The sequence below is a fragment of the Ictidomys tridecemlineatus genome, chromosome 5 (genome assembly GCF_052094955.1).
Source record: "Ictidomys tridecemlineatus isolate mIctTri1 chromosome 5, mIctTri1.hap1, whole genome shotgun sequence".
NCBI classification, from domain to species: domain Eukaryota; kingdom Metazoa; phylum Chordata; class Mammalia; order Rodentia; family Sciuridae; genus Ictidomys; species Ictidomys tridecemlineatus.
Genome location: NC_135481.1, coordinates 11,919,503 through 11,936,907, shown reverse-complemented (window position 1 = coordinate 11,936,907; position 17,405 = coordinate 11,919,503). Strand labels below are relative to the sequence as shown.

The following is a 17,405-nucleotide window of genomic DNA, read 5'->3' as shown; positions in this document are numbered from 1 at the left end:
AGAGATGGAGACTAGAGCCCTTCTCAAGGGGACACAGCAAAATTCTAAGTTCAAAATTCTAATTCACAGAAAGCACACAGCTCATTCCTGGGGAAGGCACTCCTGGAAGCAGGGAGTAGGCACTGAGACCCCTCCTTCCCAGACAGACATGAGCGTCACCCACCAGAAGTATGCTCAGCCTGAGCCTCAGTCTCCCAAGATGCTCAGGAGCTACCCACCCATGGGTAGCTCTCCCATTTCTTTGGCTAAAGGGTAGTAGGCAGAGGAACAGTCAGTATAGGGATGGTGACCTTTTTTGGTGGGGGAGGTTTGAGGTGGAGACATTAGACTCACAGCTCTGGGGCCAGGCCATGGGCCTGATCTGGCAGGCCTGGCCCCCTTGCAGCCTCCTCCTGGTGGCCTGGAGCTGTGCAGTTCGGGACTCAGCACAAGCTCATCCAGATTGATGGAGGCTACCAGTCTAAGGGAGGAGCCAGTATTGAAAGGCAAACCTTTTCCCTGACCAGGCTAGCTAGAGGACAAGTAGGCAGGGAGGCCATTGGTAACCTGAGAAGCCTAGACTCTACTAGGTCCCAATGCATTGGGATAAGCTAGAGGGGTGGCAGGAAGAGGCCCTGGGCAGCCTATGCCCAATGTAACAGACCTGCTAAGATCCCCTTTCTAAAAGATCACCTCCTGAGGACTTTCCACTCCTCAATCTGCATGTGCCTCTGATTGGGGGTGGGGGGACTCACCTGTATTCTGGGGGCTCCTGAACCCTGACTGGTGTCTCCGTGCAGGACACAGGGCTCTTCAGAGATACCATTTTTCCATGCATTTGTTGGTTGCTAGGGAGAAACAGGCCCACATCAGGAAGGGGGATATTTGGGAAACACCATGACCTGGACAGCTACCTCTGTCCACCACCCCAGACTGGCCCTAATATCCAAGATGAGGTTGAAGACATCACAATTCAGAGATAGCAATGACAGAGTGGGGCTTCTCCCATAGGGTTTTTCCTGGAAGCCTGAGGTTTAATCAATGCCTGGACCAGAAGGAAATCAATCTGTCCATCTCGTTTTGAGTACCAGGCAGCTGTGAGAAGCAGCAGAGTTGGATCTCCAGCCTCACTCTAGAGGAGGCACCTTGGCAGGGGAGACTCTGAGACTTACTTATGACTGAAAGACCCACTTACTGAAGTGCCTGGGCAGCATTACTATAAACTGTCAGGTTCTGGGAAAGGTTGCTGAGCATGGGTGGCCTTATCAAAGCTAAGGAACTGATGATGCAGCTAACATTGGAGCTGGACTCCAGTGAACCCACAGGTGAGAGTGGCTGGGAGGGGAAGAGCAGGCCCATACCAGGAAGTGGCCTCAGTCACCTTCAGACAGTCAGGAGACATGGACCACGACAGCCAAATCATTTCAAAAATGACCCAGGAAGGCTGGGTTGTGGCTCAGTGGTAGAGTACTTGCCTAGCACATGCGAGGCACTGGGTTCGATCCTCAGCACCACATATAAATAAATAAAATAAAGGTATTGTGTCCATCCACAACTGAAAAAAAAATTTTTTAAGTGTCTCAGATTCGAAGATACTCTCCCTGAACAGGTGGGGTTCCCCAGAAGCCTTTGAGTTCCTGCCTCTACCTAACAGTTGTGAAGAATAGGGTTCCCCCATTCTGCTCCCTCAGATTTGGCAACAGTAAAACCTGAGCAGTCAGAGTAGTTCCACCTGAGAGGCCCCAAGGACTGAGAAGGAAGAAGGGCCAAGACAGAGCAGAATGGTGGTCCAGAATAGGTATCAAGATCCTGTGTGGTGTTCCCCCATCATAAAGGAACTAGAATCTGAAACCTGAAAATCCCAATACATTGTTACACTCAGCTCTTGTGATTGGACAAACTAAAAAAGACTAGAATGACTAAGTCAGGGCAGGTGCAGTGGCACATGCTAGTAATCATAGCAACTTGGAAGGCTGAAACAGAAAAATCTCAGGTTTGAGGGTAACCTCAGCAACTTAGTGAGGCCCTAAGCCACTTAGCAAGACTCTGACTCAAAAGAAAAAATAAAAAATCTAGGAACTTAGCTCAGTGCAATGCAGCCCTGTTTTCAATCCCCATATTTAAAAAAAAAATTACTAACTTAGTCCAAGATCTGCCAGGAGACCTTCAGAAAGCATTTAGTCTGGGTCCCTCCCACCATGCCATTATAGAGATTAAGATACTGAGCCAGGAAACCTTACCATAAATCAGCCTCCGTCCTCAAACTTGTAAAGGGTTTGGTACATTCTTCAACATATACAAGTCATTTTGGTCTATGATGGGAAGACCACATATATATTGGTGATCCCATAAGATTATATAACATTGTGACATCATCGCTGTGTTAAATCTGTGAAAGCACTCCACAAATGTTTGCACAACAGTAAAATCATCCAACAATGCATTTCTCAGAACACTTAACGTTTCCCCACTATTAAGGAACACAGGACTGTCTTTACTGAATCTTATGAAATGACAGATTATGCTAATGATTTGACCCTTTGACTCTCAAAGGTTATTTTCCAGATTTATTTGTTTCCATCATTTCACACTTCACAGAGGATTTTTTTCCCTTGACTTTTTTAACATTCATTTCAGAGAATATGAGAAATATAAAATACACAGGTCAAATTTTGACAAAAGTCAAAATCAGCCATTTAAAAATTCCTAGCAAGGCATGGTGGCCATGCCTGTAATCCCAGTGGCTTGGGAGGCTGAGGCAGGAAGATTGCAAGTTCAAAGTCAGTCTCAGCAACTTAGCAAGGGCCTAAGCTACTTAGCAACCCTTTGTCTCAAAATAAAAAGTAAAAAAGGGGGGGCTGGGGATGTGGCTCAAGCAGTAGCGCACTCAACTGGCATGCGTGCGGCCAGGGTTCGATCCTCAGCACCACATACAAACAAAGATGTTGTGTCTGCCAAAAACTAAAAAATAAATATTAAAATTCTCTCTCTCTCCCTCTCTCACACTTCTCTCTTTAAAAAAAAAAAAAAAGTAAAAAAGGGTGGAGGAATGCTGCTCAGTAGTTAAATACCACTGGGTTCAGTCCCTGGTACCAAAAAATAAAAATCTCTAAAAATCACCCAAAGAAAAAAATTATGAGGGCTGGGGATGTGGCTCAAGCGGTAGCACGCTCGCCTGGCATGCGTGCGGCCCGGGTTCGATCCTCAGCACCACATACAGGCAAAGATGTTGTGTCTGCCGAAAACTAAAAAAATATATATTAAATAAAAAATTCTCTCTCTCTCTCTCTAAAAAAATAAACTTTAAAAAATTATGAAAAGTGTATAATTATATAAATTAATTGTATTGCATATAATTTACATACTGTATTTTTGTTGCTCAACATGATTTCATGAGAAACCCTATGTCACTGTCCTTTTGTGGGATACATTCTCAGAAATGAAATTAGTGGATTAAGAAGCTATTACTAGGGCTGGGGATGTGGCTCAAGCGGTAGCGCGCTCGCCTGGCATGCGTGCGGCCCGGGTTCGATCCTCAGCACCACATACCAACAGAGATGTTGTGTCCGCCGAGAACTAAAAAAAATAAATAAATATTTTTAAAAATTCTCTCTCTTCTCTCTCTCCTCTCTCACTCTCTCTTTAAAAAAAAAAAAAAAAAGCTATTACTAGGTACTTTTTTCCCAAATATATATTTGCTATTAGAATTTCATCTATGAGTCTTGTTTTGTATAAATTATTGAGAATATTAATCCTTCATTTATCATTTTTGCAAATATTTTTCCAAGTTTATCTTTTTTTTTTTTAAAGAGAGAGTGAGAGATGGGGGAGGGGGGGAGAGAGAGAGAGAGAGAGAGAGAATTTTAATATTTATTTTTTAGTTTTCAGCGGATACAACATCTTTGTTGGTATGTGGTGCTGAGGATCGAACCCGGGCCGCACGCATGCCAGGTGAGAGCGCTACTGCTTGAGCCACATCCCCAGCCCACATTGCTCTTTTTTTATACATACCTTTATTTTATTTATTTATTTTTATGCGGTGCTGAGAATCGAACCCAGTGCCTCACACATGCTAGGCAAGTGCTCCACCATCGAGCCACAACTCCAACCCCTCTGTGGTGTTTTTGTTATACTTGTATTTGATTATTGTGTGGTAGACCCATCTCTCTCATTCATCTCTGTTTCTCTCTTGGTGTGTACCTTGCATAGGGTAGGCTCCTGCAGTTCAGTGAGTCTCCTGGGCTACCAGGCCAAAAAAAGAAAAAGGATGTGGACTTGACTCCAAAGAACACATATTGCAGTCTAAAGGGTGGCAAAGAGACACAACAGGTTATCCATGGGAAAAAGTGGAAAGTTAGATTCAAGTTCTCAGGGTTGCAGGCGCTCAGAGAACCAAGATCCCTGCAGACTAAATAGTCACAGAAGGGTTCCCAGAGAAAGGCAAGCAGAACCTCATAAACTGGGCAGGATTATATTCTTGCATGGATAACCATACCTTTGGCTGGATCTTAAACCTGACTCATCCTAAGGTCCAAATGACAAATCCTAAGGTCTAAAGCCTCCTCTTAGCCTTCCTGCAACTTGGGCGGGGAGCCCCTGCCTGAAGGCACTCACGGCACCCTAACTGGAAGTCTCCCCTTGGCATCTGTGACATGAGTTGGTGTGCTGTGACCGTCCATCTTCAGGGGCTTCAGGAGATCAGGAACTCTTCCTCAACCATCACTGATTCCCTTGAGCCCCTGTTGCAGGAGCAAGGTGACAGTGTGTCAATGGATGGAGGGAGCTAAATGATAAGGTTGGAGGAGGCAGACCTGACCATGAGGCAACAGAAGAAGGCTGCATCTCCATGAAGAAAATCATGGAGGTAAGTTGGAGTCACTTGTGGACAACGAACTTTCAAATATCTTTAAACTAAAAGCAACCTCTTTACATGTGAGCATGTAAAGGTTGGGGAAAAGGGTCGTCCAGTACTCACCAGAAGAACCTGTCAGACACAGGGGTACCCAATGACCAACTGGGCTGTGACACAGAAGGCCAAGGAGGAGGCTTCAAGAGCATGAGCTTAGCCTGGGCCCCTAGACTGCTGGCAGCCTCTGTCCATTTCCCTTCCTCCTATGAACACTCCCCCCATAGCCAGTTGGGTCATATACCTCCTGAGTCATAAACCATAGCTTCTAGCCATCCATCCCATCCCAACCTAACCCCACGTTTAAACTGTGGAGTTAATATAGGGTGCGGGATCCTGAAATTACATTTATTTTTTCAGTCAAAACTACAAAAGTAATTACAGTTATGAAGGGGATGTAGCAGGGGAATGGCAGCCTTTTTAACATGAAAGGGAGGGCTCAAGACTGAAAAATTCATATGAGGTCCTTTCCACTGCTGAGCTCTGGTCCAAACACAGGACAGCTTATTGGAAGGCATGGCAGAGTCTGGCTGTCCCAAGCCCCACTGGCTGGTGTGGGACCCGGGCCACCTGCCCACTCCATTCCTTCCACAAATACTTATTGAGCCTGTAGGGCGGTCCCCATACCAGGAGCCTGGTATGGGGCCCGCCCTACAGGAAGGCGTGGGGATAGGCAGCCAGCACTTGATGGGAGATGTCAAGAGAAGGAGGAGGAGAGGGAGAGGCACAGTGAGTAGGGGACCTAGAGATGCAAATCTCCCACAGATCTCACAGATCTCGTGGATCAGACCGCGCAGAGCACCTGCCTTATGCACTCTGCTCTCCGTGCCTCCCCCAGGATCAAAATACTGCCACCTGGCAGACACCCCCAAATCTCCTTCTCCAACCTTGACTCTTTATCCCCTGCCATCTAGATGCATCCATCTAAGTGGACTCAGCCTCATCCCCCCAAACCTGCTTCCTCTGAGCCCCAATATCCACGGAAGACTCCACCATCCACACAGATACCCAGCCAAAGTCTTTACTCATTCTTCTCCCACCCCCACCTGGCCTCCACAGCCTTGCCACTCCTTAACCACAGGATCATCTTTGTTTCTCCATTCCTGCTACACCAGGCAAGCCCAGGCCGCTCTTGTCTTTTTCCTGGATGCTGGCAACAGCTCCCTAACAACACCTGCCCCAACATACCTCGCTCTTACACACCTGCCTCTCTCAGGTACAGCCACACTGCCAGCAGGGCCTTCTGGGCCAGCTCTGACCCTGCCCTCTCCTGCCCACTGCCTTGCAGTTCCCCTCCACTTCCTCACATCTTGCCACTCCCTCCCATGCAGCCTCAGGCACCCTTCACAGGGCTCTACCTGGAATCCCTTACCATGCCTATCTACCTGGGAAATTCCTGGTCCTATGGAAAGCAAATGTCACCTCCTCTGTGAAACCTTCCTTGGTTTCCTCCAGCAAAGCTGCAGCTTACTCCCTCCTCCGTGGTCCCTTGTCCCTCCTGCATGCTGCTGCCCCAGCACTTACCAGACCCAACTGCGTTTGTCTGCTTACTCATCTGCCTCCCTCAGACTCTGAGCTCCTGCAGGGGCGTGTCTGCTACATTTCTGCATCCCCAGCACACAGCCAATGTTTGCTAAATGAATGAAGGTAGGAAGGACAGAGAGAAAGAGATGACAGTACCCAAAGAGAAAAGAGAGATAAGCAAGGCAATAAGAGTGAAAGGGACACAAAGAATGTCTGACACCCAGCAGGAAAGAAGGAGGGAGAAATGGACAGGAGCTGGCAGGGTCACCAAAACTGGACTCTTCCCTCCAGGAGCTCTGGGCTGCACCATGAGGTACTCAATCCACACCGGTTGAGGGATCAAAGGGGAAACTCAGGTGGGAGATATCAGGAGAAAGCCATCCAGACGGGCTGGGGTGTTTCGGTGAAAGTGCCAGTTGGGGGCTGGGATTGTGGCTCAGCAGTAGAGTGCTCGCCTAGCACGGGCAGGACCCGGGTTCAATCCTCAGCAACACATAAAAATAAAGGCATTGTGTTGTGTCCATCTACACCTGAAAAATAAATATTAAAAAAGAAAGAAAGAAAGTGCCACTTGGACCTCTCTGGTGTCCACTGCAGTGTCCATGTGGCTTCCCTCCTGTTGGCTGTTTGTGCATAGCCTGCTCCCCACACCCAGCTCTCCCTAACCTAGGACAGACCTCCCTCTGGGACCCAGGGTGCCTTTGGCAGTAGCAACGCCTGTGGCCACCACTGAAGCAAAAACCCCAGTCAGGTCTGGCAGCCTGAGACAGTTTGGCCTATGTGGTCATAGGAGTGGCCTTCTCTACAACTGGCAGCAGGGTCATCCCCTGGGGCTTCTCCTCCCCCAGGGAGATGCCCACACTCTCCCACGTTGACTTCTCATGGACATCTGAAATACAAGAGTATCTTGCAGGTCATACCCAGGGCCAGCTCCACCTCTCCCGCAGCCAGCTCTCCCACAGCCAGCCAGGACATTAGGCCTCTGTGATCTCCAGGGTGAGATCTGAAAACAGCACTATTCTCCAAACAAACAAACAAACGAAAAGCATCATAGCCAGGCACAATCTACAATTGTGTCTACAATCCCAGCAACTTGGGAGGCTAAGGCAGGAGGACTGCAAGTTCCAGGCCAGCCTCAGTGACATAGTGGGGCCCTAAGCAGTTTAGTGAGACCCTGTCTTAAAATAAAAAAAAAAAATAAAAAGATCTTGGGATCCAACTCAGTGGTTACACATCCCTCGGCTCAATCTCCAGTACAAAAAAAAAAAAAAAAAAAACAGAAAAATCAAAAAATGCATTTTAGCACAGACCCCTGAGATTACCCCTGATCATCCTGAGCCTTCTATTGTGCTCAGGCAGGGCATCCTCTTGTTAATACAGATTTCCTTTGTCTGTTAAGCCCATGTAGCCCATGTCCTGGGTTGTGCTAAGGAAGTGACAAGACAGCTTTCCCACATATCAGAGGTCAACTCTGAGCCACATTATGTTCTTTCAAAAATCACAGTCCTGACACACAGGCCACAAACAATGGAAGCAGCCATCCAGACACAAGAATAGAGCTTCGAAAGCTGAGGTTCAGCTGCCTAGATTTGGGGTTCCTCCCTCTAGGGTGGTCTAAATGCTCCCCAGGTCTCCTCATTCCTTCTTTACCTCCCACTCAGCACACAGCTCACCTCTTTCCTCACAGAGAAAAGGTCCCCACTCTCCTGTTAGCACTAACATGGAGCTGGCTAGATTCACAGTAGGATCACCGGAAAAGGGCCTGGGGCTGTAGCTCAGTGGTAGAGCACTTGCCTAGCACATGTGAGGCAATGGGGTCGATCCTCAACACAGCATAAAAATAAATAAATAAAATAAAGGTATTATGACCATCTATAACTAAAATTTACCTGCAAGTCTTTTTAGAGGGGGGGGGGGAGAGATGCTTGAGTCCTGTTTCCAACCAGTTATATCAGAATCTCTGGGGGTAGCATTTAGTGACTATATATTTTTAAGTTGATATTAAAGTTAATTTAAATATAGAAAAGCGCACATATAATTAAATGCATCTCAAAAATGAACACATACCCAGGGACCAGTCCCCCAGAACCTCCTCCTCCTCTCTCTAGTTTCACTGCCTGTCCCCTCAAATTCCAGGGAAAACCATCATCCTGATTTCCAACAGAGATTGCCTTTGCCTCTTTGGGGACTTTGTGTAAACAGAATTATACCTACACACTCTTTTATGTGGCTGCTTTGACTCAGCTATGTGTTTGAAAGAATCACAGTTTTGTGTGATTGTGAAGTGTGTGATTTCACTAGGATTTACAATTCCTTTGTATGGGTATACAATTTTTGTGTTTGCCATTGAGGCACATGAGCACTTTCCAGTTTTTGCCTGTTATGAAAGTGGAATGAAAATTCTAGTACCACTCTTGTAAGCACAAGTGTTCATTTTCCTGGGCAAACACTTTGGGCTGGGTCACAAGGCAGATGTATGTTTAGCTTGAGGCTTTTAAAGGCTCCCAAGTGATGTGAACCCAGAGCCAGTGTTAAGAAACCACTGGAGGGGCTGGGGCTGGGGCTCATCAGTCACGCAATTGCCTGGCATGTGTGAGGCACTGGATTCAATTCCCAACACCATATATAATAAATAAAAGTCTATCAACAACTAAAAAACAAACAAACAAAACAAAACAAAAATGAAACCACTAGAAAAGTTCTGCCTCCTCCTTCTTTATGGCTCAGAGGGAAAAGCATACTGTACCTCTCTGAGGCCAGTCCATCTGCCTGGGCTCAAGACCTCAGGTCCTGATCATCCTGAGCCTTCCATTGTGCTCAGGCAGGGCATCCTTTTGTTAATACAGATTTCCTTTGTCTGTTAAGCCCATGTAGCCCATGTCCTGGGTTGTGCTAAGGAAGTGACAAGACAGCTTTCCCACATATCAGAGGTCAACTCTGAGCCACATTATGTTCTTTTAAAAATCACAGTCCTGACACACAGGCCAGAAACTAGTTAATAAACCTCCCCTGAGGGCTAGCTAGGATGAGGTGGACAGAGTCAGGTTTATCATCAACACACTGAAAATTGAGAGTAAAAAGTAATTTCCTTCCTTTGCAAAAATAATCCTATAATTGCTATCTCTGTACTTACACAGAAGTTGCACTTCATTTTTTCTTTTCAAAGATGACATTCCATATCTAGGAAAACTGCTACACCCTTTCCACTGACTAAAAAAAGGGGAGAAATTCCCATAGTTGGGAGGTTGGGCTAGTGAGCAGGTGTGGAGGAATCAGGAGGATACTCACTGGGTCCCAGTTCAGACATTCTGTTCAAATCCCACCACAAAGGGCTCAGGAAGGGGCAGGTGCTTTGTGTAGTCACAAACCTAACTTCTTAGGAAGGGGCCTGAGGACACCTAGACTGGCATATTAATTTGTTCCCCTTCATTGCCTGGAGCAGCTTTGAGTTGAAGGACGTATGTGGAGGGCCGGAGACCCCTTTTCACAAGACCTAATAAGTGATCCTGACCACAGTGGACAGAACCACAGGTGTGTTGCAGACCCAAACCAAGTCATATGCATGCTGACCAGCAGCCTCCTGTGACAGGAGCTGACCCATCAAATTCCCTTTCTAATGAATCCTAACTGGGAAACACAAGATGTAGAGATGTGCAGCCAGAACGAACAGGTAGGGGAGAGCACGGCAGGGGACCTAGCTTCGTGGATCTGGAGCAGAATTTCTGGGAGCACCCAGAGGCAAGAGGTAATGAGAAAGGTGCAGATAAAGACAGGGGGCCACAGTCCAAGCCCAGAGTCTGGGAGACAGCAAAGGAGGTCTGCTTTCCTTGGCTGCCCATTAACTTCTAATTCTTCTTCCAGTGCTCAGCACTTGCAGCCAACAAGAAACCTCCTTGCCTGGTTTACCCAAAGACTGCAAACTAGGGCACACTGTAGATGACATCATTTAGGCAACTGACATAGAGCAAGTGGTACCACCCACACTCCATGGTGGAGAACGGAGGCAGAAGGGGCTCTGTGACTCATCCATACAGGCTTGGGCTCCAAGGATGTCTGTCTAACACCCAAGCCTGGGCCACAGCCATAGCCAAACCCTTCATGAGGACTGGGGGTGTGGCTCAGCAGTAGAGCACCTGCCTGGCATGCATGAGGCCTTGGGTTCCATTCCCAGCAACAAATAAATAAACAAATTATAAAAGTTCATACCCACCATGAGCCTTGAGGGCCAGGACAAGCAGAAAACTCAGGAAAGTATTCAGATCAAGACATGCCCCATTAGCCCAGGAAGCCATGTTTCTTCCTGGGGTGGCCCATAGAAAGAAGGAAGGTAAGGAGATCTAGCTCATGGATCCCTCTGCCCTCAGTTCAGCTCTCATTCTGAAGGGAGATGGCATCATCCTATTATACAGATGGAAAAGCAGGCCCGAGAGGAAAAGCACCTTGCTCCTGAGCACACACCTGGGACCTTGCGAAGCGATGATCCATATTCCAGTCTGGCAGAAAGTACTCTTTCCACTGAAGCACAGGCTGGACGATTTGAGGGACCTGGAATTGTACCCTTCCTGTGACTTTCCCTGGCAAAGCCCTCACTCTCCCCCAAAGACTCCAAACAAAAGGGATGTCTCTTGGGCTGAGATGACCATGCAGGGGCCCTTCTGGGGTTTGGGGTTCCCTAGATCAGAACTCCCCCCTCTCCCAGTCTTCTCTACTCAAAGAATCAAACAAATTGGGAGAGAGAATGGCTCAGGAGAGGGAGTGGGTTGGCCCAGTCCTTGGTGGAGGTGGATTCAGGCTAAACAAGGATTCCTTTGAGCTCTGGTGCTAACAAGAGCTCCTCCCTACAGGCGTCTCAGAAACCTTTGGGTCTTCCTGTCTAGTGGATGCTGGAGGAGCTGACAGCAAAGCTGATCTTACCTCCTACCCTTGGTGGGTTTCTTGCTAGAGCCAGATCTGGTCCACCCAGACATTTGCCACTTGGATGACTAGACTACCCCTAGATAATGGGCTCCATCCCCCTTTTCCCTGCTCCTTGACCTCCTTACTCAGGTCCGGGTTCTCAAAGCACACTAGAGAGGCCCAGCTCCATGTGGGGATGGAATTCTGGGGGTGGGGTGCTGAAGTGCTTAGGCTCTGTAGAGCTAGCTGTTCTTGCCCAATACGGAAACCCTGTCCTCAACCCCAAAACCTCCTCCCTGAAGCAGGACCTGAATCTCTAGAGAGAAGACCCCTCTTTCCTGAAACTTGATCCCTCCCTCCCAGTCCACACACTATCTGCTCAGACACATCTTGGGTCTACACTGCCTACTCTATCACTGTGTCCCCACCAGATTATGTCCCATTTGCCTTTCATTCCCAACAGCCTCACACAGCACCAGGCATTCAGTAAGTGCTCAAGAACCACTTATTGACTAAAACTCTCCCAGCTGAAAAGCTCCTCTGTGTCGTTTGTTTAGAAGCAATGGACCCTCGTGACATGGACACAAGACCTGGAGTGGGAGCGACTCACTCAGGTTTGCTTCGAACTTCCCTGACTCTGAGTCTGTGTCTCTATAAGATGGGGCTGGGGAGGGAGCTCCCACATCTGACCTGCAGATCTTCAGGACTGCGGTGAGGATCCGAGAGAGGTCACAGTCCAGTCCAGGGTGGACCATGAGCTTCACCCTGCCCACTTAACTGCACATCCCACCAGCACCACTGAGAGCCAAGAGCCTCCCATTCCTGAAAGGACACCTAGAGGTGCATCTCCCTGTGGGAAGCGAGGACCAGGGCCCCTCTGGTCCCAACTGCACCTACAAAACTCCACACATGCCCTGCATTCCCTGGAGATTGCAACCCACAGAAGCAGCAACCAGCGGGAGAAGGCCCTTCATACCTGTTACACCAGGGGCTGCTTCCCACCCCTTGGGCCCGCAGACACCCGCATGGCTCAGGCCCAGCCATGCTCAGGATCCCTCCCTTCTCCTCCTGCCTCCAGAGGTTTGAGTCCAGCAATTGCTGCCTATCCCTCCTGCCAGTAGCTCAAAGGCCTGCAGAGTGAGCACAGTCACCAGGGAGACAGACAGGGACAAACAGCTGAAAGTGGGAGGCTTTCCTGGGGGGGGGGGGAGCCAGGATCTCCTCCAGAGCCCAGACACATCGTCAAGCAGGCAGCTGGCCTGCAGAGTGCCCTGCCTGTTCCTGGCCTTGCCCACAGTGCCCACTGCCATCACAGCATCTGTCTGAGCAGGCACCCCCGGGCCTGGTGACAGACCACTTTTTCTTGGCAGGCCACTTGGGGCCTGGCCATTTCTACACAAGAAGCCTGTCATTCAGGTCTAAAAACAGACTCGCATTCAGTAAGAAACAGAGCACTCCTGTGCTCCCGGTGTCCACTCTGATGAGGGGGGAGACCCACAGACAGCCTCCACTGCTCAGACACCGCCACTCAGGGCTGCCAGTGGGTGTGGCTACTCTGGGGACAAGTCAGCTCTGTCCACTGGGGATGCCATCCAGCATACCCCACCCAACCACCCTGGGACACCTATCTCAGAATTACTGTGGGTCTGTGGACCACCAGGCTGTCCTCGGGACCACAGGCAAGTATGAATGCTCTTGGGTCCTGAAAGAGCCCAGGGGTAGGGGTGGAGGACAGGGCAGGCTTGGAATGGTGCCTCACTGGCTAAGGGTCCCTGAGTAAGCCACACTCTCTTTCTGGGCCTCAGTTACTCCTTTGCAAAGAGGGAAGAAAATCTCAGCACAAGAGGGAAAACAAATGTCTGAGGGGAAGGAAGCAGAGACCAGGAACGGGTTGAACTACATATGGCCACCAGCCCTGTGTGGTCAGAAAAACTCCTCTCCCACGAGAGGCTGGCAGGAGCTTGGTCCTCAGAGAGCTGCCAGCCTCTCTCCTTTCTACCTTCCTTCTACAAATAGCAATTGAATGTCTGCTCTTCTCTCAGATCTGGGCAAGCGTTATGTGTACTAGGAGGTAAGGCAAGGTACTGTCTGCAACATGTCTGCTGGGAGAGGCAGACATGAAGCAAATATTTACATAAACCAATGCATAATTATAATGGTGTAATATATACAATGAAGGAAAAGCACAGGGTCCTAGAAGGGCTTCTATCAGAGTCCTGACTCAACCCTGGGAAGCAGGAAGACTTTTCTAAAGAACAATATTTGAGCAGATAGCCAATAAATGCTAACCAGATGGAAAATGACAATTGGAGAGGGGGTCACTGTAGAGGGTTATCACATGCAAAGGCTCTGAGGCCAAATGTGCAGGACATGTATGATGTCCATAAACAAGGCCTTTGTGTTTGGAGGGTACAGGTGAGTAGTGAAGCAGTGAGCAATGAGGCTGCCGAGGTTGCTGGGGCCAGATCATGCAGGGCCCTTGGGGCCCCAGTTAAGGGTTTTGGTCATTGTCTTACAAGTAACAGGGAATTAATGAAAAGATGGATTTAAACAGGGAAGTGTAGTATCAACATTGTATGTTAAAAATGCACTGATGTACAGATTTGCTTCAAAGTAATCCAACAGAAGTCAGGCCCATAGTGCATGCTTGTGATCATAGCAACTTGGGAGATTGATGCAGGAGGATCACAAGTTGGAGACCAACCTGGGCAACTTAGGGAAATCCTGTTTCAAGAGAAAATATAAAGAACTAGGGATGTAGGGCTGGGGATGTGGCTCAAGTGGTAGCGCGCTCGCCTGGCATGCGTGCGACTTGGGTTCGATCCTCAGCACTACATACAAACCAAGATGTTGTGTCCTCTGAAAACAAACAAAAAAAAGAACTAGGGATGTAGCTCCATGATAGAGTGCCCCAGGGTTTGATTCCCAGTAGCCCAAAAATAAACAAATAAAAGTAATCCAACAGAAGTGAAAGGCGGGGGCGGGGGGGGGGGTAAATGCTGATAAAACAGAGATGACCTTACATTGCAGGTTACTATAGCCAGGTGATAGACACGTGAAATCCACTGTGTAACTCTCTCATCCTTTGTTCCCATGGAGACAAATCAGTTAGGAGCCTGTAGCCTAGCAGCAGACAGATGATTTCTAGGACTGGGTAGCAGTGGGGATGGAGGGCCATGATGAATTAAGGAGATTATTTCCAAATGGAATCTACCTGACTCAGTGATCAGTTGGATGTGGGGTGAAACAGAGAGGGTGTTAAGTATGACTCTAGAAGATGCCTGGCTTAAGCGAGTAGGGTACTGGGCCATCTTGCTGAGATACAACAGGGGACAATACCTGGAAGAGGAGCATGTTTGGAGGAAAGAACCACAAACTCAGTTTTGAACAAGTGGGAGATACATTGAAGTGAAGATATCACTTATATGGATGTCAAGTCCTATATGACTGAGGAGCTCCAAAGAAAAGTCTAGGCTAGAGGGACAGATTTCTGAGTTAGTGGCCCAATGGGAATAGAAGCTAGTAAGATTCCTCCAGGAAAGTAGGCACAGAGAAGAGAAGCTATCTACAAGAATGCCAGACAATGGGGGGAAAGAATGATCTTTCAACAAATGGCACTGGCACAGCTGGAGATTCACATGAAAAAGAATGAAGGCAGACCCTTATCTTACACTATATAGAAAAATTAACACCAAAATGTCAAAGCAAAAGCTATAAAACTCTTAGAAGAAAACATAGGTGTGAGTCTTCGAGAACCATTAGGCAATGGTCTCTTTGATATGATACCAAAAGCACAAGAAATGGGAGAAAAAGAGCAGATAAATGGGACTTCATCAGAATTTCTTTTTTTGCTAATATCATTAGAAAAGATAACCAGAGGGCTGGGGGTATGGCTCAAGCGGTAGCGAGCTCACCTGGCATGCGTGTGACCCGGGTTCGATCCTCAGCACCACATACCAACAAAGATGTTGTGTCCGCTGAGAACTAAAAAATAAATATTAAAAATTCTCTCTCTCTCTCTCTCTCTCTCTCTCTCTCTCTCTCTCTCCTCTCTCACTCTCTCTTTAATAAAAAAGAAAAGAAAAGATAACCAAAGAATGGAAGAAAATATCTGCAAATCATAGGTTTGATAAAAGACTAATATCCAAGATATATAGAAAACTTTTACAACCTTGAGGACCTTATGCTAAATGAAATAAACTACCCACAAATAGACAAATGCAGCCAGGCACTGAGTGCATGCCTGTAATCCCAGCTGCTCGGGAGGCTGAGGCAGGAGGATTACAAATTCAGGAGGATTGCAAGCCTCAGCAACTAAGTGAGGCTCTAAGGAACTTAGTGAAACCCTGTCTCTAAATAAAATATAAAAAAGGCTGGGGATGTGGCTCAGTGGTTAAGCACTCCTGGGTTCAACCCTTGGTACAAAAAAAAAAAAAAAAGACATATACTGTTTGATTTCACTTTCACCAGGTACCTGAAGCAGTCAAATTCATAGAAACTGGGCTGGGGATATAGGCAAGTTGGGAGAGTGTTTCCCTCACATGCATGAGTTCCTGGGTTAATCCCAAGCACCACCAAGAAAAAAAATCATAGAAACCAAAAGAATGCTGGATGCCAAGGGCTAAGGGAGGAGGGAAAGGAGAAGTTGTTTATGGGTATAGAATTTCAGATTTGCAATATGAAAATGTTCTGGAGATTGGATACACAACAATGTGAATGTACTTAACACTAAAATGCATACTTAAAAGTATTAAGATGGTAAAGTTTGTTATATATGGTTATTAAGCCATAATTTTAAAAGAACTCTGACAACTCAACAATAAAAACAAATAATCCAATTAAAAATGAACACATTTGAATGAAAATTTCTCCAAAGAAGATATTAAATAGACAATGAACACATAGAAAGATGCTTGACATCACTAATGATGTTGGGAAAGGAAGTCAAAATCACAGGAGATGCTTCTGCATACCTCCTCCTTGAAGACCATAATCAACAACAGGTGTTAGGATGTAAAGAAATTGGAACCCTCATACATCGCTGGAGGGAATGTAAAATGGTACAGTTGCTTTGAAAACCAGTTTGTTGGATCCTCAAATAATTAAACAGTTATTACATGACCCAGCAATTCCACCCCTAACTATTTACCCAAGAGAATTAAAAACATATGTCCACACAATATAGTATGCACAGCCAGGCATGGTAGCACAGGTCTGTAATCCCAGTGACCCGGGAGGCTGAGGCAGGAGGACTACAAATTTGAAGAGAGCCTGGGCAATATAGCAAGAACTGTCTCAAAATAAAACTGAAAAAGTCTGGGGATGTAGCTCAGTGGTGGAGCCCCCATGGGTTCATTCCCTAATACCCCCTTTTAAAAAAAATATTTTTAATTGTCAATGAGTCTTTTTATTTATTTATTTATTTACATGTGGTGCTGAGGATCAAACCCAGGGCCTCATACATGCCAGGCAAGTGCTCTATCACTGAACCAACTCCAGCACCCCTCCCAATACCCTTTTGCCAAAAAAAGAAAGAAAAGAAAAGAAAAAATTATGCACATTGCAGCACTATATATAATAGCCAAAAAGAAGAAACAACTCAAACACTCATCAATTGCTGAAGAAATAAACAAAATATGATATTTCTTTTCAGCCATAAAATAAATGAAGTAGTGACCCATGCTACAACATGCACAAACCTTAAAAACATTAAGGTACATGAAGGAAGCCAATCACAAATGACTACACATCATATGGTTGCATATACAGGAAACATGAAAATGGGCAAATCCAGACAGAAAGTAGATTGGTAATTACTGAGGACTGCAGGAAGGGGAACATGGGAAGTGACTTCCAATAGTGCATATAGTTTCTTCTTGGGGATGACAGAAATGTTCTGGAATGAGGAGTCATGGTTACACGACTTTGTGAATATATTAAACACCACTGAAATGGATACTTTGAAAAGATGAGAAGCCGAGGGTGTGGTTCATTGGAAGAACTTGTGAATAGCATGTGCAAGGACCTGGGTTCCATTCCTAGCACAGCTAAATAAATAAATGAGAGAGAAAGAGAGAGAGAGAGGGAGAGAGACAGACAG

General features: G+C 46.8%; 1 protein-coding gene across 10 annotated transcripts in view; it reads right to left on the bottom strand.

Annotated features, from left to right (window-relative positions):
- Gramd2a (GRAM domain containing 2A) overlaps nt 1-17,405 on the bottom strand; it is a 36,071-nt gene that overhangs the window by 6,228 nt on the left and 12,438 nt on the right. For 6 of the 10 annotated variants that reach the window (XM_021728002.3, XM_021728001.3, XM_021728007.3 and 3 more), the window contains one exon: nt 735-827. In XM_021728002.3, the coding sequence (XP_021583677.3) occupies nt 735-827 (93 nt within the window). Of the gene's footprint in view, nt 1-734; nt 828-2,219; nt 2,292-4,179; nt 5,502-10,867; nt 10,955-12,281; nt 14,091-17,405 lie in introns of those variants that run through there. The other 4 variants (XM_040275513.2, XM_040275515.2, XM_078049351.1 and 1 more) reach the window with 4 other exon arrangements.